General features: G+C 39.0%; 1 protein-coding gene and 1 long non-coding RNA gene across 4 annotated transcripts in view; one reads left to right on the top strand and one right to left on the bottom strand.

Annotated features, from left to right (window-relative positions):
• Window positions 1-26,643, top strand: part of igdcc3 (immunoglobulin superfamily, DCC subclass, member 3) — a 69,012-nt gene extending 42,369 nt beyond the window's left edge. The window contains exons 3-14 of the mRNA XM_077519384.1: window positions 1,415-1,559; window positions 4,022-4,152; window positions 5,566-5,703; window positions 9,134-9,292; window positions 11,243-11,408; window positions 19,554-19,801; window positions 21,083-21,247; window positions 21,470-21,658; window positions 22,482-22,586; window positions 22,679-22,814; window positions 22,918-23,125; window positions 24,480-26,643. Of these exons, the coding sequence (XP_077375510.1) occupies window positions 1,415-1,559; window positions 4,022-4,152; window positions 5,566-5,703; window positions 9,134-9,292; window positions 11,243-11,408; window positions 19,554-19,801; window positions 21,083-21,247; window positions 21,470-21,658; window positions 22,482-22,586; window positions 22,679-22,814; window positions 22,918-23,125; window positions 24,480-24,623 (1,934 nt within the window). The 3' untranslated portion in view covers window positions 24,624-26,643. The remainder of the gene's footprint in view (window positions 1-1,414; window positions 1,560-4,021; window positions 4,153-5,565; window positions 5,704-9,133; window positions 9,293-11,242; window positions 11,409-19,553; window positions 19,802-21,082; window positions 21,248-21,469; window positions 21,659-22,481; window positions 22,587-22,678; window positions 22,815-22,917; window positions 23,126-24,479) is intronic.
• Window positions 17,540-27,627, bottom strand: LOC144017619 (uncharacterized). 3 transcript variants are annotated; one of them, XR_013283218.1, is made up of 3 exons: window positions 27,478-27,627; window positions 27,255-27,338; window positions 17,540-17,770 (listed from the first exon to the last, which is right to left on the bottom strand). It is a non-coding gene; the product is annotated as an uncharacterized LOC144017619 (long non-coding RNA). The 3 variants fall into 3 exon arrangements; XR_013283219.1 differs by lacking the exon at window positions 17,540-17,770 and adding an exon at window positions 21,372-21,570; XR_013283220.1 differs by lacking the exon at window positions 17,540-17,770 and adding an exon at window positions 24,456-24,588.
• Between the last annotated feature and the right edge of the window lie 345 nt (window positions 27,628-27,972).

Raw genomic sequence — 27,972 nt, 5'->3', positions numbered from 1 at the left:
ATCTCGTGTGGGGCTGCACCTCATGGTGCAACGTGTCATGTTTTCACTTCATAAAAGGTCACACTGCTTTGAGCAATGGTAAAGAATAATTGGGCTTTTCTTTGGCTCTGAGGCTCACCTGACAAGTGTGAATTGTGCTTGCAGCCGCTGTAGGAAATATTCTGTACATCTTTCAATGCAAAACGCAGTCTTGTGCTTTGGAACATTCCGGGATAAAGATGTCTTTCTTTGCTAATTGTTTTCTGTTATGTGCATAGAGACTCTGCACAAAGTACACATTTATGTTAACTATTAGTTTCTTGCTCATTAATAATTCCCTCAGACGTTAATCTTTGTAGAATATTAAGTATCTAACTGACTTCAAACTGAAAGAAATGCAACCACCAGACATGGTCAAAAGCTGAAGAATATGCAACACACAAAATTGATTATACGCAGTAAATTCTGTTAAGTATTATTATTTTATTTTATTTTTTTAGAGTAAATGTGACTATTTCGCGACTCAATTTTAGAGTAGGCTAAGATTTACACTAGGAAGAGAGTAAAATAAATACAGTGTTCCCTCGCTATAACGCGGTTGACTTATCGCGGCCTCGCTGACTTGCGGATTTTTTACACAAGTAAAAATTCAATTTTTAAAAAGGGCAACGTGTGCATTTGTCTATTTTTATTGAAGCAACGTACAGAAGAGTATATTTTTTCAAATCTATATAGAAAAGATCCAATGCTCAACTTAAAAAAATAATCACATACAGAGTATGTCGTACACTCTAAAAAGAGAATTGTTGAACCAATTTAAGATTACAAATCGAATTGTTGACCAATTTATTAAAATTGTGTCATTTGGTAATACACAATTAAATTAAGTTAATCCAAAGTGAATATATTAAGTTTAATAAACTCATAATTATTAAACTTTATATATTCACTTTGGATTCATTTAATTCAATCTTTTTTTTTTTTTTTACCAATTGAAGCAATTTCATTAAGTTGGTTAATAATTCAATTTGTAATCAATTTGTTGGTTCATCAATTGTTTTTTTAGAGTGTAGAGAGTGGAATATGCAAAGACAGGAGAAAAGGTCACAGTGACTGAACAACCTAACTCAAGTCACCTATCTAATTAAGAGGCGTAATATAACACGATCATTTGCGACGTGTGTCATTTCCAAATAAACGATACCTATTAAGCAAATAAAACATCACCATAACTACAAATTTGGTCAGAGTAAGACTCCTTTTGAGTGTAATTGTACATACAAGTAGAAGAAACACAGATTTGTATTTGACGTGATATTTATGTAGCTCTTAATTGTAATTTTTGAATGATGTTAGCTTAGTTTTCTTCCCAGTGTTAATAAATGTGTGACTAAATATCCTGTAAATACCCCCCTCCCTTCTTCCCTTCCCTTAGCCATGGCCGACTTCCATGTCCAGCCAGAGCCAGTTCATGCTGAGGAGTCTGGTGTGGCCAGATTTCAGTGCCAAATCCATGGCCTGCCAGAGCCTGTTATCAGCTGGGAAAAAGACGGCAATCCTGTGGACACCAAGGACAAGAGGTCTGAATTATATTATGAAACACATAATTTTGCGTTTATATATGATGTCACTTTATTGTTACTTTTCAAGTACAGTACAGTTCATTAGTTTACATACTCAAGGGCTATGTAAACTGTGTACATCACCATTCACCACTAGTTGGCAGACATACAGTTGTGCTTATAAGTTACAGGGTGTGTAAACTTATGCACGACTCTATACTAAAATATTATGTGGAACATGTGATTAGGGTGACACACCGTCCCACATAGTGGGTGCATGCACAGCATTTGAAGCTCGATTCCAGTGTCTCGCAAATTGGAGTCATGTCCCGCAAAATCAGTGCTTGCCCTAATAATAATTTTAAAACACTTTAATGAGAGTTTGGCGCGATCACTGTCAACAACAACAAGGCATAGGCACAGACTTTCATATGGGCAGTAAGTCCGTCTGTGTTGCCTTCACGGCCTCCAGACTGTCGGAAAGCACAGAACCCCCTAAACGACCGGGCGTTTTTAAACCCCGGCCGGTCCTTGGGGGCTGCAGTCTTGCATGTTTTGGATGTTTCCCTTTTCCAACACAGCTAATATATGATCAGCTCATCAGCAAGCTCTGCATAAGCCTGATAACGATCCTGTTGATTGGAATCAGCTTGTGTTGGGGAAACCTCCAATGTCTGCAGGACTGCGGCCCTCGAGGACTGACACCTATGCTTTAAAGCATTAATATTAATGTGTTCAAATTTAATTAGTTCATTTAAATGATTTCAGCATGAATCATAGCCATGAATGTAATTGTACAGTATAAATGCTTAATATGAAATAATCACAAAACTGTTGATAACCACAAACTGCAGTGTGATTTTTTTCTGGTAATATTTGCACTTCTGGTCTAAACATTAACCTGACATTTTTAGTATTTAAGATGGAAATGTATATTTAAGGTTTATGATGTGTAGACACTTGTACAAAGACAAATCTGAATCAAAACATCGTCGTATTTATCAGTAATAAATGTTAACATTGAATTTGCAAGTCAATTTACTGTGTGCACCCCTAAATTTTCTTCCTGTGCTTCTAAAATTTTAAGTTAGAAGCTATTGCGCTCCGAGCAAAAAAAATGTTAAGTCTACAGCCCTGATAGGGCAATGCTAATATACCATGCAATTAATACTGTAGGCATGTGTCAGAAATGGATAAAGCACTATCAGTGGCCCGCAGGGTGGAGGGGCCGCCATGTGGCTGAGGAGTGTCCCACATTGTCCCTCAGGAACATACAACTTGTCTCCCTTTGGGCTTATTAGCAGTTGGTCACCCTACATGTGATCAATCAGTCAGTCTTCCCGTTATCTGAGGCATTCCCAGGCCATCTGTGAGTCACGTGTATACGGACATGCCTGGATGACCTCACCAGGAAGGTGTCTAGGTGTCATCCATAGAAGTGGAAGGTGTCTTGACTCTGCTGAATGGTTAAGAGAAATAATAATTTAAGGTATCTTACCTTACAGTACCTCTGGGGGTGATGTTCAGCTCACTACTATTATGTGCTCATAGGTGAGAATGGGAATATAATGGGCTAGATAAAATGAGAGCTTGGCTGCTTGCCTGAACACCCTTCCACACTCTAATACCGCCGCACCAAATCCTCCTATCAATCTCCATCTTACCGCCGGCGTGAAAAAGACACCGAAGCCCTCCACATGATGAACGTCCAACCACATCAACACTCACGATCACACCATCTGCAAACAGCAGATATGAGATGCTAGGCCACTAAGATGGGCACTTTATACAGAATGTGGCTGTACCTAGAAATGTGGTTCTTAAAAATTATGTAAGTCTATTGTGAGTAGGTGTGTCAGACCATTAGATTTTTTTAATCATAATAATCTCAAATTTTATGTCTGTTCTAAAGCTCCAATAAAATGTATAATAATTTGTTTTCCAAGTTTTCATACTCTTGTTAACATAAAAGAAGAAAAAATGTTAAAATAGAAATATGGCTCCATCTTTCAGTCATTAATACAAATTTCATAATGATTAATAAATTTGAGTTAAAATTAAAAAGATGTAATGTACTGTAAAAAAATGAGTGTGATATTGATTTGTGTTGAGGTCAATTTTCTGCCACTAGATGGCATAATTGCATTTGTAAGACGGTGACGGCTCATTTTTCTTTTTAGGAGCTATTCTTTAACATGAAGTAACTTGTGAAATTCTGCACATTTAAAAATTGTAAAATACAACTTGAGCCCAGTCTCCACAAATATATGCATTATTGTTACATTTATTTCTGCTAAATTTTGACGTGGATGTGTCTGCTGGAATTTCCCCAGTACAGGCTTTCCAAGTAAGGGGCGGTCATTAATCGTGTGTTTAAAAAAATAGTGCCCTTGTGGAGCTTGAAATTAACTCAAAATTAACGTACTAATTTTTACCCCTCTAATTGTGAGTAATAATTTGCACCTTATGTTCTCTTTTAGGTACACTCTTCTGCCTACAGGTGTTCTGCAGATTACAGGAGTGCGTGAGGAGGACAGTGGAAAGTTCTGCTGTGTGGCTCATAACAGTGCAGGAGTGAAACACAGTGCTGAGGCCCTCCTTTCTGTTTCAGGTTGTTACATTTCACAACTTTAACAGCAGCATACCATTAGCAGTTTTCTTTCAGTGGAACAAACTCCTTTCTCCTATCTTTACTGTACACAGCAAAATAACCAGTTAGATTAACACTGATGGCCAAATCCACTAAGAATGCGCTGCAACCGCTAACAGCACTAAAAATTGCTCCACATCTTGCTCCCTGCTAACGTCCTATTCACTAAGGATATTACTCTAATGATATACCAGCGCAAACACGCCCACAAAGTTTGACAGCTATTTTATCAATGAGCCTCATTTGCATAGAAGTGGGAAATGTCTCCACCAAATGCATACAAATGACCTCATTTACATACACGCAATAACCACTGGCGCACCGGGCGCAATCTGGTTGACAGCACAGTTAGGGCTGAATTTCTTCATCTGCGCATACTTAGTGGATTACGTGTTCCTGGTTAGCGGTTAGCGTCGCGCAAAAGCTACGCAAACCTTGAGTAGCTCTCGCCCTGAGTGTTAAATCTAACACTAGAAAAGTATTTGTTTGAACACCAATGAGTGCAAATCTTAAACTTTTCAAAGTGTTACATTTTTCACACTTAACCGGTGTTACTCTAACACTGTATGGTGTTAAAAATCTACAATGACAAACACTGAGTAATGTTGAAAGTACTTTACACTAGTGTCAGTGGAACCATTTAATTATGTTAAACTCTGGTATTTAAACACGTATTTCTCTATTGAATTTTTCATTGTTAAAAACTTAACTCAAACTACACTTTAGTCTACTTGTACTTGATTTATATTATGTTTTACAAGGCCCTCAAAGCACCTTACATTTTGACCACTGATAACATGACACCAAGAGTAATTGGGGGTTCAGTTCTTGCTCAAGGATACTTTAACATACAAGTAGTAACACTGGCCTGGGATCGAACCCACACTCTCAGAGTTGCAAGACAAGCACTTTACCAATGAGCCACACCAACCTGACAAAAAAAACTGGATGTATGACTATTGAAATTTCGACAGCGGAAAATTGGAAAGTCTCCTTCACCAGAAATGAGGGTGTGGTCAATTTAGCACTCAATGGTGCTTCAGGTTACACCCAACATCCACTCCAACACTCAAGGAAATTTCTGACAGTGTAACTTTTTATCCTAACAGTGTTAAAATAACATTGCTGCATGTTTGATCGAAAACTAGACATTTAACATTTCATTTGCTGTGTATATTATACATTCTGGGCCTTCATCCTTTGTTGTACTTGTTACCATTCCAGCATAGACCCAAGCTTTTCCTAACCTATTGTTTATCTGTCAGATCTTTGAGATAGAGCATATTGGTCTGAGGCACTCTAAAGGAATCCAATTAAAGGATGCCATCCGTCATTCTCATTCCTATCTTAAATACACGCCCTTCTTTTTTCCAGGCTCCCAGTCATCTGTTTACAAAGAACCGATGATCCTAGTTGGTCCGGAAAATCTCACCCTCACTGTCCACCAAACCGCCATTTTGGAGTGTGTGGCGACAGGATACCCTCGGCCCATTGTGTCTTGGAGCAGGCTAGGTAATGAAAAAAATCTTGTTGCGATTAAATCAAAAGTTTCTGCTGCTGTCTTTTTTTTGTTTGTTTATTCCTCATGTTGTGAGAGTCTCACGTGTGATGCATCCACCGTTGGCATTCTCACAACTACACAGCTTTGATTTGTCTTGCCTTGTCTGATCTATTTTCAGACATGTGTTCTGTATATGTGGTGCAATCGGATGACATAAGACTTAAAGGATGAACATAAACACGGTGTTGTTAACTACATGCCTCATCTTCTCATGAAGCTCGAGGAAGTGGAGGAGATACTGGAGACTAATTGCTTTGCAGGGCTGAGACACATGCAATTAGCTTACCCCTCCCTCGGTGCACATTGCAATTCTTGACTATAATTCAAATCTGTCTTGATCAATTTTGGTGACATCTGTTTTCCCTATCTTTGATCAAAACTGATGTGCTGCTCTAAATATAAACTGGCGTCCCTCTCGTCAACAGTTGAAGCATAATCGTGTTGACGTTTCAATCTTATTCATTGTCCCGAGAATGAAAATGCTAACACGATGGGATTTGGGACATATCGAATTACGTGGAAGAGCTGGGCTAAGCTGCATAATGAAGCTAATAGTTTCACATCACTCATTGCTTAATGCTGCAGTTTGTTTGCTACTATTCATTGAGCCGCGCCACACCCTGCGAGCGCCAGCTCTTTCTTTTCTGACACTAAGTTAATTAGTTCCTGGCTGAGGGCACGTGAGAGAAAGAAGTCTTGCCGTAAAAGCGCCAAAAGAACAAAAGCGCTGTTGTTTAGACAAAGCTGGACTCGTACGTTTTAGTCCAGCGGGTAGTTGTTGCAAGTTAATTATAATGGAAACATACAATAAACATAAAGAGTAAAGCAATGAAGGGTTTGCCACAGCAGAGCATTGTTAAGGTGCGCTAATGTTTTTTTTTCTAATGATTTGATTTAAGTCCTATTTGGATACTGTCAGACCTCTCAAAACACTGAGATTAAATTGTTTGTCATCAGTAACTGAGATTGACATCTTTATTTCATTAATTTGCTCATATTTAAAGTTACGTCTGCCAGTTTGTAAGATTTCCATCCATCCATCCATCCATCCATCCATTTCCTATGTCTTGCCCTTATTGTGTTGCAGGTGTGCTGCCTGTCTGATCCAAAGACATTTTTAGACAAACAAACATTCACACTCACATTCACAGCTATGATCAATTTAGAGCAGGGGTGTCCAAACTTGAAGGCTGCATATAGAAAAAAAATGGAAGAATGTAAGCACTGCCTTGCAATTTTTTAATTTAATCTATGAAACAGACTAAATCAATAGAGCAAACAATTAGGCATTTTTTATATTTTCAAGATATTTAAATAAAAACAGCTTTGTGTTAAAAAAAAAAAAAGGCAAAAAAGGCAAATAGTAATTAATTTTTAAGAGTTTTGGGTGACCTCGGCCCTGCATCCTATTCGGCTAGATCCGCCCCTGCACTCAATCACCACCACCACAGTAAAAATGACTATTTCTCAGTTACTTAAGCATCATTAATGGCCATAAATCAGACCTTGACACATAGCGCAAAGTGGAAGAACTCCTTTTTTGCTTCTGAAATGGAATCTTTATGCACCACATTGTTTTGAAGAGAAGTTGCGTTATTATTTTAGTCATAAGTAGTTTATTTGTATCTTTGCATATCTAGAAAAGCTCTGTAGGTTTAAACTCATGTATTAGTAGTAGCCGCACTTACTTTTTTTGGACACCCTCCATTCTCACTTTCAGACCATGGCTATTTTTTTTAATTAGCCATTTTTTAGCCTTTTCTTTTTATTTTATTTTTATTTTTTTTAGCATATGCCATGGCCCGCTGAAAAATTGACGGCCAGTTGTAAATGATGACTATAGTTTGGATAACAGTGATTTAGAGTCTTCTATCTAGATTAAACCCACTCAAGTGTAGCAAAAACATGCAAACTCCCCACATGAAGGCTTGAATCACAGTTTGAAACGTATCAATACTTACTTTTCTACATGACCATGAATTACAAGATGACTTATTAAGTTTCTGTGTGACCTCACTCTGAAATGTGCCTCAAGTTTGAGTGTCAGTCAGACGATTATTGCACCGCTGCCTTTTAACACATAAAACGTAGACCTCACAGGATGCAAATGGTAGTCTGAAAAGAGATTAAAATGTCCCCTTTGCCCTGTAGCTAATATCAGAGACAAGCTCAAGTCATTCAGGAGAAGAGGAAAGTGGTTGCTTATCATCTAAAGTACGGCAAGAACGAGACAGGGAAATGACCTTAACCTTGTGTGTTTAGTTCTTTTTTCTCCCTTATGGAATAAGGTAAAAAGGTTGAAATGAGACTAATTGAAGATGTGCAAACATGTTTTGTCTGACACAAATGAGTTATTTTTAGTACTGTATATTAAATAGGCTAGTAAGGATTTATAGGAAGCCAATGTGAGTGGTTGATTATCATCTCCATCTCAGCGACCTATACATCTATCTAAACATCGCCATGATGTTCTCAAGTACTGTACACTCAAAGAAAGAAGCACTGCAGGCACTGGCAGTCGCATCCTTGAATTTAATAGCACGTCTACTGAGACACAATTGGCGGAAGATTTGAGTAGCATAACCGAAGAGCACTCAGACAGTGAGGACATCATTTATGGCTTACACATTTAGAACAAGCAAAAATCAGAATCTTGTTGAAGATGTCATTTTGACTTTCTATGTTGAATGGAAATAAACGAGTGCATTTGGATTTAATGAGATACTGTATAACTCAATAAGATTTGTCTTAAAGGGGAAGTCAACCTTACGGCCGGGTCTAAACGTCACATTTTGATTAATATTACATTAGTGGAATATGAGTTAAGCAGCAAAATCCAGCCATTTTTATCCATGTCAGTGGACAGCCATTTTGCCAATTGTGGTCGACTGAAGATGACATCACAGTTGCTCAGGCAATGACCAATCACAGCTCACCGGTTTCCTGAAGCTGAGCTGGGATTTGTTGTTACTTGAGACCTGAGCAACTGTGATGTCATTTTCACCTGACAACAAGTGGCAAAATGGCCGCCTCATGATACAGTTAAAACTGCTGGAGTTTGCTGCTTAACTCATATTCTATTAACACAATAATAATCAGACTACCATATTTAGACTAGTGGGGCTGCATAGAACATAATATTGTCGTAAATTTTGGTGGGGTTGAATTCCCCTTTAAAATTTTTATCGATCATAAATTATTTGCTCAATCAAAATTGAACACCTTAAAGTTGCTCACACAACAGCATTACCCTTATTGATTTTTTTGCATAGGTCATTTATGAAATACACACTTCGTTCTGCTGTACTCATCTTCTTTACTGATACTCATTTGCAGTCAAATCTTCTCAAAAGCCTGCTTGCTCTCTTTTTCTCTTTATAGATGGACGCCCCATCGGTGTGGAGGGTATCCAAGTACTTGGCACTGGAAACTTGATGATTTCCGATGTCGGTGTGCAGCATTCCGGAGTTTACGTGTGTGCTGCTAACAAACCAGGGACGCGTGTTCGGAGGACCGCTCAGGGACGTCTCGTGGTTCAAGGTGAGTGCTCGAGGAGAGGAATTCCCCATTCTCTTAATTCATGCAAGTTGTCTGTCTACTTTTTTTTTGCCTCAGGAACAGCAAAACATATATTTTTTCTTACTACAATTGTGATATTCTTGATAATATGCATTGTGCACATCTGTTGTGTCACCTCAATTTCCTTACCCCAGTGAATTTCTTGTTGAGCCGGTCAAAAAAAATAAACATTGCAAGCAAATAAAGTGGTTTCACCAGGGCTTCTCCTACAGTTTAGAAATATAGTTTTGTAGTTTTTTTTTCTCCGACCCCAATACATTTCAGTTACAGTTTTCACAGGTCGGCCTATTGTTGAGTATTGGGGAACCAATAAGTCTATTGTTGGGAACTGTGTCATTTGGAAAATTGTGGGACACCAAGTCACGATAGACTTGCAGTCGTGTTAATAATTAGTCCCGGACGCATAATATACTGCAATTCTTCATTTTCTCAACTTGTCATTTGCTTTTGATCCAGCAAGTTGATATGTTGACAAGGTTAGAGATAAGTGTGGCTTTGACCAATAACATGGGGACAGATGTCGTGCACCGTGTGCACGACATGTCTCCGAGCAGGAAACATCTTTTAATCACTCTGTTCTTACATTGATTAAACTGGCCCACACTTTGCTTTAGCAGTATTGATCCTGGTCAATATTTCATTTTATCTTCCTGTCAAGTCAAAGACGAGCATCTTATGTGGAAAGCAGATGGTAATTATGTGCCACTGAACGTGTATTTTTTTTATTATTATTATTGATTTTTGTCAAGAAAAATGGATTGTGAAGTTATATGCATGTTAGGAATATTTTTTTTGGACGGTTTGGCAGTAGGAACGAATGAGCTTGTGTGAGCTACAACAATCATTTAGATTTGTTTACATTTTATTTTTATAAAGTGACAGTATTGATTACCCTCCAATATGCTCGTATTCTGCTGATTCAATTACAAGATGGAAGATGCATTTAGTATACAGTTTATTTATATTTACTATATTTCAAATGTGTTTTGGTTTATAAAAATTCAACATTGTCTTCAAATCACACATTACATTTACCGCAGTTTTGCAGTCTTAAAAATGTTACAGATTTCTGCGTTGTTGGCGATTATAAACCATCTGACATCTTTATATGTGTAAAAGTACAATATTCTGCGTTTACAAAGATAACAAAAAAGTCACTCAGGCGAACATTTTTGTTCATCGCTTTGTATGTTATTCAATTACTTATTGTATGATATTTTCATATTTTTCTTAAAAGAATTGAGAAGAAATATTTTCCCTGCCAACACATGCATAAGCCTTGGTCCCATTAGGTAAATATGACAATGAGGCATTAGTCCAACAATACGCACTGCAGTTTTCTACCTTCTGGTCTTAACTGTGAGATAACATCAAAACACACTTTATTAATAAGCACATGCATAAATAGTTAAAATCACTATCGAGTACAGTGAAGCTCGAATTAAAGCGGCAACCAAAATGAAAGTTAAGCAGATGTAACTGTAATTACTTAGTGTGATTTAAAGTATCCATAAAGTCCCTGCCTAGATCCATATGAATAAGTTATCACCTCTTATTGACCACCGGTGCTTGCCTGTAGTATGGGACTTGCCATAATATGATGAAACTGCAGTTTACTTCCATGCATTAAAGTGTTTTAAAGCACATTAGGGCTAACAAATGTTCTCTTGCTTGCACCTCGGTGTCTCTGTTATTTCCCTGTTTGTACATTAGTAAGACATCTTAGAATTATGCTAACTGACACCATATTACACTTATAAAACAACATTCGGACCACTGTGTTCATAACAGGCACTTTATGAGCTTGATACTGTAGTATGCCATCGTATTCTGGACGTTACATTGGTTTTGGTTAATAAAGTAATGTCCTTTGGAGAGACTGTTTGTTTGACATGCACATCTTGTATTCAGCTCCTGCAGAGTTTATTCAACCTCCGCAGTCCATTGCCCGACCTGTGGGGACCACCGCTATCTTCACCTGCCAAGCTCAGGGTGAGCCTGAGCCCCAGCTCACCTGGCTGAAGAACGGCCAAATCCTGGAGCCTGGTGGCCATGTCAAACTCAGGAACAAAAACAGGTTCAGTAACAGTAACAACATTTTTTTTTTTAACTGAAGTAATTACACAAAAAATGTTGTCTTATCTCACGTGAAAAAAAGCCCCAAAATAATGGAGCATTGCAGTTTTGTAGCTTTTTAGATTTGTTGCTTCAACAAAGGAGATTGTGTTTCATCTGTGTGGGTTAGTTTGTGTACATCAAGGTATTTTTCCACAAGATGCACTTTGGCAGCAATGTCATAAAATGGATTGCTGATAAACATAAACCAAAACAGAAAACAAAAGCATATTTCTGTTTATTTGTCCTGGTTTCATCACAGTTTTATGCAAGCTAAAAATTGGAATAAGGGGAACCACAGCTTGTTCCTCACCAATCTGGGCAAAGTATCTCCTTAGAGCTCGAGTCCGCTACTAGTCTTGGTAGCTCGAGGGTTTTGCACAGGATCTTAGCTGTTCCCAGTATTTGCACTCTTCTGCATGGAAATGTTGGATATTATTCCAGGTACCTGCTGGAGCTGAACCCAGCATAGGGTTTAGTGCCCTGATTTCTAATGCCACATTTTCTATAGTTCTTCCTTCAGTCTTTGGTATTTTCCTACCTTTCCATGTTACTTTTTCCAGATTTTGCTTTCATTTGGGATTGCTTCATGTGCAGTAGTACCTCTGTGCTGTCTTTGAGTCCATCCTTTTCCAGCCACTTGTATGGTTTCTCGATGTCAGCCACTTCTTCAATTCATCTGTGGTACATGCCTATGAAAGTCCATCTGGCTCCTTCTCCTTACTAGGCTTCTGTTGACTGAGGTATTCACTAAGCAGGGTGCTATCCTATTGATGTATTTTTGTAAGCCTGTAGTTTCCTTTTGGATAGTGCTGATGATAGCTTTGTGGCGTTTATGGGCAATACGCAACTCAAGTCGAGTCACCACCCATTTGCGCACAGCCTTAAAATACATATATACACATGATAGAGGGTTGAGAGCACTTTTTTTTATGTATGCAGATCTTAATGATACAATTAAGTAACGTTTGGGTTATTTGCATTGTCTGTTTATGATAAACTCCTTTGGGTGGCATTTCTCCATCAGCTTGGTCATTTTTACGCTGCCTGATTTAATGCAGGTCTTTGTGTGCGTTAACCATATTGGATGCTTTCCCATGGTGGTCCCCTTGTGTGTAATGAGTGTAGTAGAAGCATGTTTTCACACGATAAAGTCCACATGCTGCAGTGACTGTTTTATTGGCCTCTGGGCTGTGGCATTGCAAATACATCTCTGTGATAATTTAGATGATTAATTGCGCATTGTACCAGCTATTTGCATGTACTGTGGCAGCACAGGAGGGCATGTGGTTAGCGGTTAGTGGCAGAGAGGTTCTGTTTCGCGTTTTTGCTTGTGGAGTTTGTGTGTTATGTACTTGCCTGTGTTATATCAGGGATGTCAACTTCCTTCCAAATCGTAAGGTTAAGTGAAGAATCTAAATTGTCCATAGGTGTGAATTTAAGTGTGATCATTTGTCAATATGTGCGACCAGGTAATCATACTTCAGGGTTTCCAAAGATTATGCCAAATAAATTGTTGTTGTAAATTGTAATAGTAATAGATTCATTCCAAGTGGGTGCATTCAAAATAAATAATAAATAAAAATGAATAATTATAGATCATGACAAAGTTTTTGTGCTTATTACAAAGTGAAAATATGCTGTAACTATATAAACGCCGCTAAATTTTTCATAGATTCATCACATGTACTTTTTTGTACATTCTGTAACACATGACTCTAATGCAGGGTTGAATATTTCTTGTTGGAGCATGCGAGGAACCAACTACTATTCATCACTTTATTATTCATAAGTAAAAAGTAGGAAGTAAGTATATCGCATATGTATGAAAAAGATCAACAGCTGCTGTGTAGTACAGCAAGTACATTGAGCAGATACCACCATCACTCACATACACTGATCCACTCCCACTTGCCTCCTCCAGCCAGCACATTATTAGTCACTGAGAAGAAGAGAGGAGTGGAAAAAAACAAATGAGAGACCATGTTTTTTTTGTTTTTTGTTTTTTTTTGGAACAAGGAAAAGCAAAAATGGAAAGTGAGCAAATGAGAAGATAAAAGTGTCTTTGCGCTTGCCACTATTAGTGTATGACCTGCTATAATGTGGATGTCACGCTTCACAAACTATTCTTTGATTGCTGAAGGAACCAAGCTTCATTTTGTAATCTGCCATTAGCTAATTAGCTCATAAACTGCTAGTTGACTGTGAAAAGCTTTCTGCCATTTAAGAGTAATTTACATCTTTAAAATTGGGTCATTGTACACATGGATGTTGCATCTTGGGTAATGAAAACAGATGAACAAATGTTTTCCAATGGACTATATGCACAAATGACTTCCGCGTTCGCCGGATGAGCGCACGGGCACACTTCAGCGGAACACACTGTTAATGTGATGTACAACTCTAATCCTAAATACTTAACCCACTCAAAAAGAACAGGGGCCGCTCCTTGCGATCAGAATTTTAAAACTACTAATTAGATCTCCCAGTGACGTAATGTGGACGGCTTGAAGCTGCTCTGGTAATGACGTAATTGCTGAAAATGATTACTACACGGAAATACAAGCCGTTTGAGTAGCTAAGAAAGCTTTTATTTATTCATTTATTTATTCAATGTAAATTATGTATTGTAGCTCTTCTACAGATCCACAAAATATCCTACGCGCCCCCCTCCCCCCTCCAGTCAGACGGTGTATAGGTGGGGTGTTGAATCTTCAGATGGAACCTGGCGGCCAGCTGTTCATAACACCTAAGATTTTCGTTGTTCCATTTCTATTTTTTTATTTTATTTTTTAATGATACGTTATTAGATAAGAATAGTTTATTAATACATTAACATGATGGAATAGAATCCTAAAATCGTAAATTATAATATATAAAGAGTATACAATTACTTGATTAAGTGATTTTGTTGAGCTTGACAAATTAAGGTTAAAAATAAATCAAAGTGGCCCTTGCATCCTTCAATTTTTCTGATGTGGCCCTCAGAGGAAAAAGCATTTGCACAATGAGATGCCAAAAGAAAACCATACAGTAAGTCACAAAGCATGGTAATAATGTAAGCAAGATAATAAAAACTTCATGTCTTATGAATATCTTATGAATTACCAACAATCATTACTGAGACCTAATATGCAATACATGATAATATTAGTATTCATTTTGCATGGTCAGTATTTTCAGGTTGCAACAGCCTGTTTCTGCTCACCGGGTACGTTCACGAAGATGAGTTTTACCTCGAGCTCAAACAGCCTCTGTTATGTGGATTGCTTTTATTGCTGTGCAGCCGAGACGCGAGAGTGGATGGGAAATCACGGCGCCAGGCGTTTTACCTCCTGAACTGAGCCAAAACAAAAGTAATCATATGTAAATGATATTCAACTGCTGTGGGCAGGACAATGCCTGTGTTCTCATAATACAGGCTAGTATATTGGTGTTTCGACAGGGAAGCCTGAATATACTGAGTGCAATAGACCAATTTCAATGAATGTGTGGTCTCATCCCGCAATGTTACTGTTACAGCCCCTCATCTCTCGTGACCTTCAAGAGGAAATCGGACAAGGGTAGGAAGGGGAATCAATTGTATATTTTATTCACTCACACGTGTGCACACAGTTTAACCAGAAAGCGAGTGAGCATGAATGTACACAAATAGCTCAGCGGCGCTATTATTTATTTGGTGTGCACATATTTAAACATAAAAATTCACAAATGTGTTGCCCTTTGCACTATAAGAGACAAATGTTGAATGTGATGTCAGCTGCGAGCTGATTGGCTGCTCATATAAATGGACGTGGCACACTCAAGGGAAGCAGTTTGTTTGTTCTCCCGGCTGCTACATGTTGACAGATGTTAAAACCGGCACATGCGCACACATACAAGAGTGTGCTTGCACTTGTTTCAAGGATGGTTGTTGACTTTTTCATTATAAGCATTATTGCAATATTAATGCGCTTTGAGAGTTAGACGACTGCACTGTATGGCGGCTGCATGACCAGCTTCACTAATGAAATTCTATTGATCTTTGTAGCATTGCGTTTAAAGAGCTTATATTGGGAAAGAAAGGAAAACGGTTAAAGAGTGTTTTATAATTGAAGGCCACCATTTGAGGTAGCAGGCTTCTTTTCAAACTGCACATTTTTTTTCACAAAATACTCTTAAAGGGTCTTTCTTCTCTTCGTCATTCTTTTAGCTCATTTTCTTTCAGCAAGAGCAGTCTTTTCTTGTTTGCAGCCCCTCTTTACACCCCACATGAATCACCGAGCGCTAGGGCTTGGGCATTGGCCTTGACCTCTGACCCCGCCTGTAATCAGTCATACCACCGGGCCCTTCCCTCCTCTCAGGCCACAGACGGCTCATTGACCGTCTCCCCTCCACTTTCCCCCACCTTTTCCTCCTGTTCCTCTCTTTTGTCTCGCTTCCTCGTGCTGGATTCAGAATGGTCATGCTGTTTTTTTGTTTTGTTTTTTGTTTTGATGCGGTGCTGCTCAGAAACAATGGCAAGTAAACACGCCCTCGGAGATGGAACAACAGAGCCAAGTGTCAGACACACACATCAATCAGTGAAACGACCTTGAACTGACGGGTAAATGATGGTGTCACCCTGTCAGGAGAGGACAGCTCGGCTTTGGAGCTCATACAAGACAAGCAAACAACTCCCTACCCCCGTCCCCTAAATCCCCCAACACTTTGTCTTTCACTCTTTCCATCTGTTTCTTTGCATCTTTAACATTACATGCTTAGTATCAAGACCAGACTATCACCTTTAAAAAAATAAAAAATAAAAAGTCAATTGCTGTTTCATGTAATATTTGTGACACAATAGGGATTGTTGCCATAAGCCCGTGCGATCCCATTCATCCCACTGGTATTTTTTTTTTTTCTGGTAGGAAGGAATGTGGTTTACATTTACAGCTGCAGCATGAGTAACGCCTACTTCAAACAGAAGCACTTTGGGTGGAAATAATCATCACGCTTGTCAGCCACCACAGATCTTTCAAAAGTGTCAAAATGCAAGATGCCATCAAAAAATAAAGTTTCAAATTTAAGCATCAAACAAGACAAAAGTCTACACAATTAATAGCTTCATTAACTAGACTAAGTGCAATTTCTGGAGCAATTGCGTGGGAATGCTGAAAGCTGAATGCCAATAGCTGAATGCTAACATTTGAATGCATGTGGAATGCTTATGAAGTAAATTGAGAGATAAATTATGAAATTATAACCTGTGCCACCAAGCAGTATCAGACACCTGGTAATGATGAAGTTATATGTGTGGAGGTGGAAGTGGTAAGTGATATTGAAAAAAAGTTCAATGTCTGTCCCATTGAAATTGAATGGGGAAAAGTTGATATTAAATGTAAAATTGTGCAAATACTGTAAGTAATGTGGAATCAGACAATATATACCTAAGGAGGCGGGAATTTTTGAAGCTAGTTGAAATTTCAACAATGTAAATTGGAAGTATTATGTGGGAGTTGCGGCAAATAAGCGTGGAGAATAAAAATCACAGCAACATATGTGGGAATGCTTCAGCATTCCCACAATTAATAGTTCTCTGTCAGTGTGAGTTAAAGTGATCTTATCATCATTGGAGAGCAATTTGCTCTTATATCGGCTCTCATGAGATTATTATTATTTTTTATATATATAATGATTATGGGCGGCACGGTAGTCGAGTGGTTAGCACGTCCGCTTCCCAGTTCTGAGGTCTCCGGTTCGAGTCCAGGCTCAGACCTTCCTGGGTGGAGTTTGCATGTTCTCCCCGTGCCCGCGTGGGTCTTCTCCGGGTACTCCGGTCTCCTCCCACATTCCAAAGACATGCATGGCAGGTTAATTGGGCGCTCCGAATTGTCCCTAGGTGTGCGTGTGAGTGTGGATGGTTGTTCGTCTCTGTGTGCCCTGCGATTGGTTGGCAACCAGTCCAGGGTGTCCCCCGCCTACTGCCCAGAGCCAGCTGAGATAGGCGCCAGCAGCCCCCGCGACCCTTGTGAGGAATAAGCGGTCAAGAAAATGGATGGATGGATGGATAATGATTATGATTAATTTTATATCAGACTGTAACAAGAAAGACATCTCCAAAATCTTTTCTGTATTGCTCTCCACATGTGCAGAAGACAAGAAAAACTCTTTTTGCCATTTCATAATCCTACATGTCGGCAGTGTCATTGTCAAAAACAATCAATTTATTGATAGTTTCCTCCTGAATTCTCCCCGCACTCTTTGGGCGTGTTGGTAATGGTAATGACATCAGGCCGGGCTTCCCCAGTGGCCCCTTTCTCATCTATGGCGCCTGATCACGTTGCCTGTCTGCAAACACTCCATCTGTTGATGGTATGAGTGGAGACGTGGAGACTGGGGCCACCTCGGAGGTCAGAGGTGAGGCTGGCTTAGAGAAGGCGTTAATGCAAAAAAGGCCTCTTTGACCTGATCGTTGTGCAGACAGAAGACTTTAATTATTGCTTTATCCTGTCCCTCATTACAAACACTAATGCTTATTGGATTACATGCACTTTTTTTTCCCAATCCCAAACACAATTGGGCAATGTTCAAACCAGACTTTCAAAATTAAAAACCAGAACATTGCCATTTCGCTGAAAATCAAATATACAATAAATTATCACCAGCAATTTTTGTAACAAATGTAATCACATGTAGGGTAAATCAGTTCAGTAAATTATTAAATAAAAAAATCATTAATTATTAGATTAATAATTAATTTGTTGATTATAGGAAACTGAAATTTAATATTTTAATTAATTTTGAGCATGCCTGCGGAGCACCACATCGGTTTTTGATCATTTTAACAGGATAACCTCGTTAAACCAGTCATTAAAATGTAAGTGGTACCCTTTAACAATTTGTGAGTTCTTTTTTGGGATTAGGATGAATTGATAAATCACACACACAGTCCACAATCAGGGTTTGCTTTTGTGCACTTTTGTTTTCTAATCGACTTGGTAAAATCTACTTAGGAACACAAAAGAAGCAAAACTAACTACTGTGACAGGAAATCGAAACAAGAATGAAAGATAAAATAATCAAAGATAAGAACAATCAAGTAAAGAGAAACGAGGTGATGGAATTTCCTAATCAAGCAAAACATGGGACCAAAAGTTAACTTAATTGCATAATGCACCAATTTGTACAATCTGGTTAATGTCATGACTATGGTCATCCAGGATCATGTAAGGGTTATGTTTACCGTCATGACTAGGGTCATGCAAGGGTTATGTTTGGGTCATGACCGTGAGGTCAAGTGTCTGTTTTGAACTGATGTAACCAACATCTAGTTTCAACTGGTAAGACACTATGTGATGTTAGAAGCTATGTGATGTCAGGAATCTTTAATCTCTTTATCTGGGCAACAACCAATCAGATAATTCCATGTCAGTCCTGTTACCCACATGTCTAGCCACAACCAATCAGATTGATTCGCTGTCTATATAAGCCTGTCTGAGAAGTGTGTGTTTTTGTCAGATTATTACCTCTGTACCTCTGTGCAACTCCACCGCCCAAGTTAGCTTAGCGTCTCGCGATGTTATGCGAATAAAGAGTTAAAATCTTATTTTTGCCTGTGTGAGGGGTGTTCCTGGGTTGGATGTTCGGCAAACTAGTTCGTTGAAGAAAAGATGAAAAAAAAAAAAAAAAAAGTTCAGCACAGGTGAGAGTTCATCAAGATGGGAACAACCATCACGGCTCACGGATTGAAGGGTTCAAACTTTTTGAAGTCTAATCTACTGGCTGGCAGAGGCCCTTTTTGTTTCGGCTTCCGAGCTTTGTCAGCACCATCCTGCGATCCTTTGAACCTGGCAGAGGAAACAGCGTGTTTTGCGCTGGACCTGTCGTGTAATGATGGCCGTCGTGAAGGTAGTATGTAGTGGCAACGCAGCCAAGAAAAACAAAAAGGGATGAAAATGAGTGATCTCAGCTTTTGCACCATTTCGCACCGGGTGAAGAAACTTTCTCTGAAATAAAAATGAAGAAAAAGTGAAAAAACATTTGAATCAGGCCCTCCCCAAAGCTCATATGGGTTGAAACTACGATACCCTACATCAGTATTTCGCCATGTTCATGATGGTGACGCTCATCTTTCTGCTTCTCACAGCACACTGACGATATACAGCATCAGTCAGGACGACGAGGCCATCTACCAGTGCATTGCTGAGAACAGCGCCGGCTCCACGCAGGCCAGCGCTCGCCTCACGGTGCTCTGGGCCGACGGACTCCCCGGTGTGCCCACCAACGTGCGAGCTAAGGCCCTCTCGCCCACCACCATCCAGGTGTCGTGGACGGAGCCAGATCAGAACACGCAGGACATCATCGGTTATGTGCTCCACATCCGAAGGACCCCAGGTGAGAATGCAAACAAGCCGGAGAGACAAATGCAAATGACTTGCATGGATGTTAGTACATGACTAATGTCAGACTCCACACTAGAACCCTGCCTGGTTAAATTAAGGGCCAATTGAAAGTATTCAATGAAGATTGAACCTTAAGTGTAAGGCTGGGTTTAATCAATTTTCAAGCCAGATATCAATTAAGAAAAACATGAATTGATTATTTTAATCTTTTTTTTTCCGATAAATTCTTAAGAAAACAGAAATTTAAAGGCCAATTTTTGTTTATCTTAGTTTTCTTGAAATTAACTGTTTAAAATATATATATAATAATTACATTTAGGAAAGACCTGACTTATTGCACTTTTAGGCAATTCAGAATCTTTTTTTTATTATTTATATTAACAATTATTGAATTAGAATTCTGATCTCATCCTTTCTGATTTCAGTGTTTGTGTAACACTTAGGTGATTATAACACATGATAAAAATTACTTTGGCATTGAATATTTTTGGAGATTTTATCATGTCCTTGACATATAAGAATTGATGTTCTATAATCAATATCGTATTGAAGTGATTGAAGTGAATCGAATCAAATTGGAAAAATCGAAATTGAATCGAACTGAACTCTTGTGAATCGAAATCAAATCAGTTGAGGAAATTACAATCGATACCCAGCTCTACTAAAGTGGAAAATCAAAGAAAAATTTATTTGAAAAAAGTATTATACAGTATGCTATACATTATATATATATATATATATATATATATATATATATATATATATATATATATATATATATATATATATATATATATATATATATATATATATATATATATATATATATATATATGTTAGTCCCAGTTGCTATTCTCCTCAGTTCATCTCCCTCATGTGTAATTAAAAGGCCCAAGGCATGAGCCAATAAGGTTGCTGCAATTCCACTTCCAGGACAACAGGGCCTGACTGCTGGAGCTAGATTGCGGTTATGGACAGGTTTCTCTGGATTAAGAGCAATAAAAATGCAATAACACGTCCCTTTCTCTACATCTGGCTGAAATTCCCAAGACCATCAAGGCCAAAGTTGATTAGCTGTTAATTAATAGCCAGCAAGGCCATTGAGTAAGCAATAACCATTAAACGGTGAAACGGTGAAAGGTGTATATATTTTCCCTGCTTTTGATCTTTTCTTTATATCACATGATTGCAAAAGAAAATTGAAATCTTCACCTTATTTCTTTGTCACTTTCATCCCCTTTTACCTCACATCCCCCCCATTGCTCACAATCAGACCCAGTGGAAATGGAGTACGAGGAGGCAGTCAGTAAGGTGACGCTGCAGCAAATCATCCGCGATCTCGAGCCTTCCACCAGTTACACCTTCTACGTCAAGGCTTACACGTCCCACGGGGCCAGCAAGCCATCAGACAGCGCCACAGAGAGCACTCATGGGGAAGGTGAGAGCTCACAACTGAACATGCACACACGCAGAAGACATCTGCTGAACCAGTAGTCAAAGCTTGTTATTCTTTATATTTATAGAATTCACAAAATGAAGAACCGTTTTTGTCCGTAGATTGTTGCATGCATTACAGAGACTTAGAGTTCAGAAAAGACATGATGAACATCTTTGCTGTTTGAACATCTTTGATGATGTTTTGTCTTGTCTTGTCTTGCAGTTCCAGCACCTCCCTCCCTCTTCGCCAAAGTTGTAAACAGCAGCGTAGTGCAAGCAATGTGGGAAGCTTCCACCAAGATGGGTCAACACCAAGGCTTCCGACTGTATTACAGAAGAGCCCACACAGCAGCGTTTACTGGTCCCATTTTCTTACCACGCAACGCCACCCAATACAACATCACTCAGCTGGGTGAGAAGTTAAACTTTTAACGACAGCGGATCCCCGGTCAAACACAATCGGTTTTAGGAGACTGATTTTTAATTTGTTGAAACCATCCATCCATCCATCAATTTTCTTGAGCGCTTATTCCTCACAAGGGTCGCGGGGGGGTGCTGGAGCCTATCTCAGCTGGATTTGGGAAGTATGCGGGGCACACCCTGGACTGGTTGCCAGCCAATCGCAGGGCACACAGACACGAACAACCACCCACACTCACAAGCACACCTAGGGACAATCGGGAGCGCCCAATTAACCTGCCATGCATGTCTTTGGAGTATGGGTGGAGACCGGAGTACCCGGAGAAGACCCATGCAGGCACTGGGTGAACATGCAAACTCCACCCAGTAAGGCCGGAGCCTGGACTCGAACCGGAGTCCTCAGAACTGGGAGGCGGACGTGCTAACCACTCAAGCACTGTGCCGCCCTTGTTGAAACCAGTCCTCGAGTAATTCGAGCTCCTCGATTCAAACCAATGCTTATTTACGTGTACACGGTCAGGAAGAAGAAGTCAAGCCAAATGCAGCAGCAATTGTTAATACTATTCAAGACAGGAACATGACGCCAATGCAAAGAGAAGGCCAACTTCAAAATAAATTCTTCCTTACCAAATACATATCCAAAATACCTTTGGAAAATTGTCAAGTCTTTCTTATCTACACTGATTCTCTTTCACTTTCCAACCCTTTTACTTTAGTTAAAAATAAAAACAAGGGTTCCAAGAGTCCAATGAGTTTTCTTTCGTGAGTAAAGTGGTGCTTTACTCATGATGTGATTATATGTGTCTTGTGTCCAGATCCTTCACTAGTTTATGAGATCAATCTGCTGGCATACAACCAACACGGAGATGGCAACGCCACCATGCGCTTTGTTTCACTACGAGAGGCTTTGGAGAAATCTGGTGATTGCTTGGCACAAACGCAACTTGACACTCCCTTTTACTAGTACTGCGATTAAAGCTTTGTCTGCACTTGGCGTGTCCTGTCTCACCAGTTCTAGATGCCTCCTGTGACTGTGTGCTAGATGAACAGAGCAAAACCTCCACCACCGGCATTATAATTGGTATTCACATTGGAGTCACCTGTATCATCTTCTGCGTTCTCTTCCTCGTCTTCAACTACCGTGGCAGGTGGGTTCATGATAACAAACTGCCGATAACCCAATTAGGGATTCGTGTTGCTCTGTCAGATGTGCAGCCTAGTGGTTTAAATTGTGGTTGTGGTAATCCTCAGGTTGATGATGTGTAAAGCCGCTCAGGCCACGCCCCAGGGGGCGCACAGCACCGCACAGGAATCCTCATCTTCCCAGGATGGCTCCGGGCTGAACGCAGCCACCAGAAGAGAAATGGAGGTCAACTGCGGCACCGGAGGGAACAAAGTGGTTGACAGCAACGAGCTGGAGAGACTCTACCCTCAACCCAACACACAAGATCCACGCATGGTGAGTCCTAACAGCGCTGTGGTGGCAAAATGATTTGCATTTGTAAAGTCACATGTCCTATGACATAGTCACCCCACATTATGTCTTTACTGTACATTAGCTCCAGAACTTCATTGACTTTTAAATGATGATGCATATCTAGTGTTTCCACTGCCTTAGCCCCACCAAATGTAGTTTTATAACAAAATGTCATATTTTCAGCACATTATGTAAACATGTTGCCGGAATGTCCAGTGTTGGGAATGTGACTTTATAAAAGTGATTAGTTATAGTTACTCATCGCTTGCTTAAAAAAGTAATTTAGTAATTGAATTACTCCATAATAAAAGTAATGTAACTCGTTACCAGGCAATGTAGCTATTTTCACTACTTAAAAAAAGTTTTATATCAATAAATTATTATTATTATTATTATTATTATTATTATTATTATTATTATTACAAGAAATTCAAATTATGTCCAGGCTACAAAGGGTGAATATTTATGCCATACAAATGTCTCACTCCATAATTATAGATATATATGTTCTACCACTGCCAATGACAGAAATCATAATAATAATAAAAAACAAAACTAGATATATATGGTGATTTGTGGCACATATGTATGGAAGCCCATTCCCGCCAGTAAAAAAAAAAAAAAAAAAAAAAAAAAAAAAACGATTTTTTTTTTTGGGCCGTTTTTACACATTAGACTATAGAAGCCCATTCCCGCTAGTAAATAAAAAAAAAAGAAAAGAAAAGAAAAAAGAAAAAGAAACCGCCACAGTGGATTTTTATTTTTTATTTATTATTCATTTATTTATTTATTTATTTTTTACACATTAGACTATGGAAGCCCATTCCCGCCAGTAAAAAAAAAAAAAAGGAGAGTTTTTTTTTTTTTTTTTTTTTGCTTTTTTTTCTCCCGCCAGCAAAAAAAATAATAATAAAAAATAAATAAAAAAATAAATAAACCTCCCTTTTTTTTTTCTTTTTTTTTTTTACTGGCGGGAATGGGCTTCCATACATATGTCACCCTAATACTGTTTGTGGACATTGTTTGCTAATTTGATGCCAAAATGTCACTCCTGTTACTGTCCTAAGAGGTGGTTAAAAAAAAAAGAAGTTAATTTTGAAATAATTACAACAAGTAAATGGCAGCACGACAGTGGAAAGGCTCAATTAGTTTGTCTAGCTGGGCTCATGCCGCTCCTGTACCGAGCAATGCTCTCCAGCAAGAACACTGCCAATCTTAAAACTCAAAAATATGCGTGTTCGACCCTGTTTGCTCTTTTAATGACACACATCACTCAGTAGACAATGAATAAAATCCTCACTCTTTTTGAACAATATATTTCTTTCTCTGTTTTCAGGCTGACAGAACGCTCTTGACCTACTCGCCAAATGACACCCAGTTGTCCACAATGCCACTGGACGAATTTACTGTGGAGCAGGACACAGAGACACACTTCCAAGAGTCGCCTGCAACACGAACGGGTCAACAGAACCAAGGCTAATCAATATACGAAGTGTCAACTCAGATTCTCTCTCACTCAGGTTTTCCTTTCAAAGTAGTTTGCATTTAGTGCAAAGATTTTTATTAGTAAGTTAAGAAGTTCTAGAGAGACTAGCAGTGGTTTGGGGGAAGTTGTTTTTTATTCTCACTGTCTGGTCATTTTGTTTATTTTCTGGTGTTTGGCAGCACACAGAAGAGAGGCCCCAAAATGTCCTTGTTATACAAAGATGATTTCATTTTTAAGTTTATAAAAATATATTGACATACATACTGTATCCTTATCATCTCTATGTCAAAAGTGGCCATAAGGTCTTATCACTACTTTTGTGTGGATGTCAAAGACGCCAGCTGCCTACTTAAACATACCAATGATTTCATCTTGTTGCTCACTGAAGACCGAAAACTTTCTTCCAGGGACTCAGTCAGTTTTTGTCTCAGGACTTTGTTTTTTTTCCATTGTGAATACCGGGCCCTCGTACAGGCTCTCGGCATGTGTGAATCGAACAAAAACCTACCTCAGCCGGAATGAATGTGTTGTGGGAAGCCTTTATGGATTTATCTTCCCCTGTTTTCACACTAACAGTACATGCAGAGAAACTGATGGGTCAGAATTACACGATCAGGTGCCGCGCTACCTCAGATGTCAAGAATCATCTCTCCTCTTGTGCTTGTTCAAGCAGAATGGAAAACAAAAAAAAACAAAAAAACGAGTATCCAACATAAAGCACTTCCAAATGCTGAAGTTAATGTTCTACCTCAAAATAACATTGTTCATGTTGTCACTGTTGTAGTTGATCTTTCTCTGTTTATTACATAATGAAAAGTCCTTATCTAGTCTGTTTGAAGAATTTGGTGTTTGTAGATACAGAGTCATTCAGTAGCACATGAAATTGAATGTAATGTGCTATGGATTGCATTGATTTTGCTACGCTGTAAAGCTTATTTTACTATTGTTTTTTATTTTATATTTTTTGGAAATAGTTCCTTTATAGAACAAAACACTCCTAAAAATACACTGCAATGAACATTTTCCAATTTACTGCTCATTGTGATATTTAATGCTCAATTGGACAACCGCAAAATGACGCGAATTATTGGTTTGACTGTGTGTTGTTTTTGTGTTTGTTTGTTTTTTATTTTAAATATAAGCACAAATCTGATTAAATTGCCAAGACATATTTACACTTTTGTTAGCATAGTTCAATATTTTGGTCAATCATTTGTTGCTGAGAGTAAGATGAGAAGGTTGATGCTACGTCATGAATTTGATTGTGAAGAAGAGTAGGTAGGTGCTAGCTTCAATGCTCTTACCAAAGTTAACAAAATGTATGTCACCTATTTTGGCTGTCAAAATTAATTCTGGGTCGGGAATAGCATGTTTAAAATCACCCGGGCAAAATGCACCCGGTTCTTTTTACATACTAGGTTGTCTGTCAGTTTTCTCTTCAACAGGGTCACGAGTGAGCTGGAGCTTAACCCAGCTGACCTTGGGTGAGAACTGGTAGCAAGTCGTTAGTAGACAAACCTAAACTAACCTTTCTCACTCACAGTCACACTGACAGGCAACTATGCTAACATGAGGTGCATGACAAATTTTAACCGAGATAGCCCAGGTTTTGAGACTTAGGTCCCGGATCCGGAGAATTTTGCCAGCCCCATTGTTTAATGCATGTCCCGTCTTGACGTCCCGTTCAAAAAATAACAATAAAATTAATTGCTAGCGGGTGTATTTCGTTATACAGGAACTAGAAGTTAATGCTGCCTTCATGTGGTATCGTAATTATGGTAAATACAACATGTCGAGTAGAAAATTGCACGTGAACGCCCTCTCATGTCGTATTTTCTATGGGAATCTTCTATGGGAATTTATTTTGATACCCGAGTTTCCGAGTTGAGTGAACTTTTCAAGTTTCAACATGGCGGAGAGCGTACAAGGATTTGTGAATGGCAAGAAATATTAACACTTATAAGGGCATTAACGTCCGCTAGTACAGCAAGCTGTTTTAGAATCTACACAATTACGTAGCCTGCGATTGGTTGGCAACCAGTCCAGGGTGTCCCCTGCCTACTGCCCAGAGCCAGCTGAGATAGGCGCCAGCAGCCCCCGCGACCCTTGTGAGGAATAAGCGGTCAAGAAAATGGATGGGATGGATGGACAATTACGTAGCATACACAATTTTGCTATAACAACAAAATCACATGAACAGAACTCGGTCATAATTAGGAGTTTCCGAGTGGTAATATCCATCTTTCCCATAGCACGTGAAGGCAGGGTAAGTGACTAAGAATCATGGGAAATGTAGCCAACTAGCCTAATACCACAGTCGTCAGACCCAACACAAGCTGAGCTTCCAATATCTGCTGGGAGTTGGTGTGTGAATTAACTTGTTTAGCACTGTCAACCAAGATAGCATCTAAATGTATAGCTAAAGTATATGTTATTGCTTTTGTTGGTGCTGTTAAACTCCAAAAGCAAACTAAAAGGTCACCAACCTTCTTCTCTAACTTTCACAGCAGAGATTTTTTTTTTTTCCCCAAAATACTGAACTATTTGTTATAATTGATGATAACTCCTTTTAGTGAACTGAAATGAAGGCATTGATGATATAAGTTGTTCGTCACGCTAGCCTACCTTTTTACCACTTCTTCCCAAAATCATCATTGCTGCCCTCCTGTCTTCTATGAACACTCGTGTCAGAGCTTCAGGAACACAATCCTGCGGGATGTCAATGACCACAGACAAAGAGCTTAAATGAGAGCAATGGATGGTCATCTTAGACCGTTTTCATCTCTCCACAGTTCTTGACTTTGTGGCATCACAGGGTCTCGCTCTGACATACGTGATGGTTACCTACCTCGAGAATTTCTGTCATTTTGTTCGGATCTTAAGGCAAGCTTCTCCAATCCTGGTCCTCGAGGGCTCGAGTTCTGCAAGTTTTAGATGTCTTTGTCGTCCAGTGCACCTGGTTCAAAAGATTAAGATCGTTATCAGACTTCTGCAGAGGTTGCTGATTAGCTGAATATAGGAATCAGGTGTGTTGGAGTACGGAATCATCTGGCTCTCGAGGACCATGATTGGCAAATGAATCAATCAAAGAAAAAGATAACTACACAACTATACAGTTATGTGTACATTCAGGATGGCACACAAACATTAAACACACACAATTCTTCTTTAGTACACTAATAATCACAATTGTTGTTCTTGCTTAGTTCCTAGTTGATGTGAATGTGTGACTCCATTACTTTTTTTCATATCTCTCAAAATTTATTTTTGTCACTGGTGTTTGAATGTACTGTTTACATTAGAATAAACTGTCAAAATTAAAGTGGATGGCACTTGCAACTCA

This window comes from Festucalex cinctus, chromosome 4 (assembly GCF_051991245.1).
Source record: "Festucalex cinctus isolate MCC-2025b chromosome 4, RoL_Fcin_1.0, whole genome shotgun sequence".
NCBI lineage: Eukaryota > Metazoa > Chordata > Actinopteri > Syngnathiformes > Syngnathidae > Festucalex > Festucalex cinctus.
Note: the sequence above shows the minus strand (reverse complement) of the source record. Positions and strands in the feature narration are given on the sequence as shown.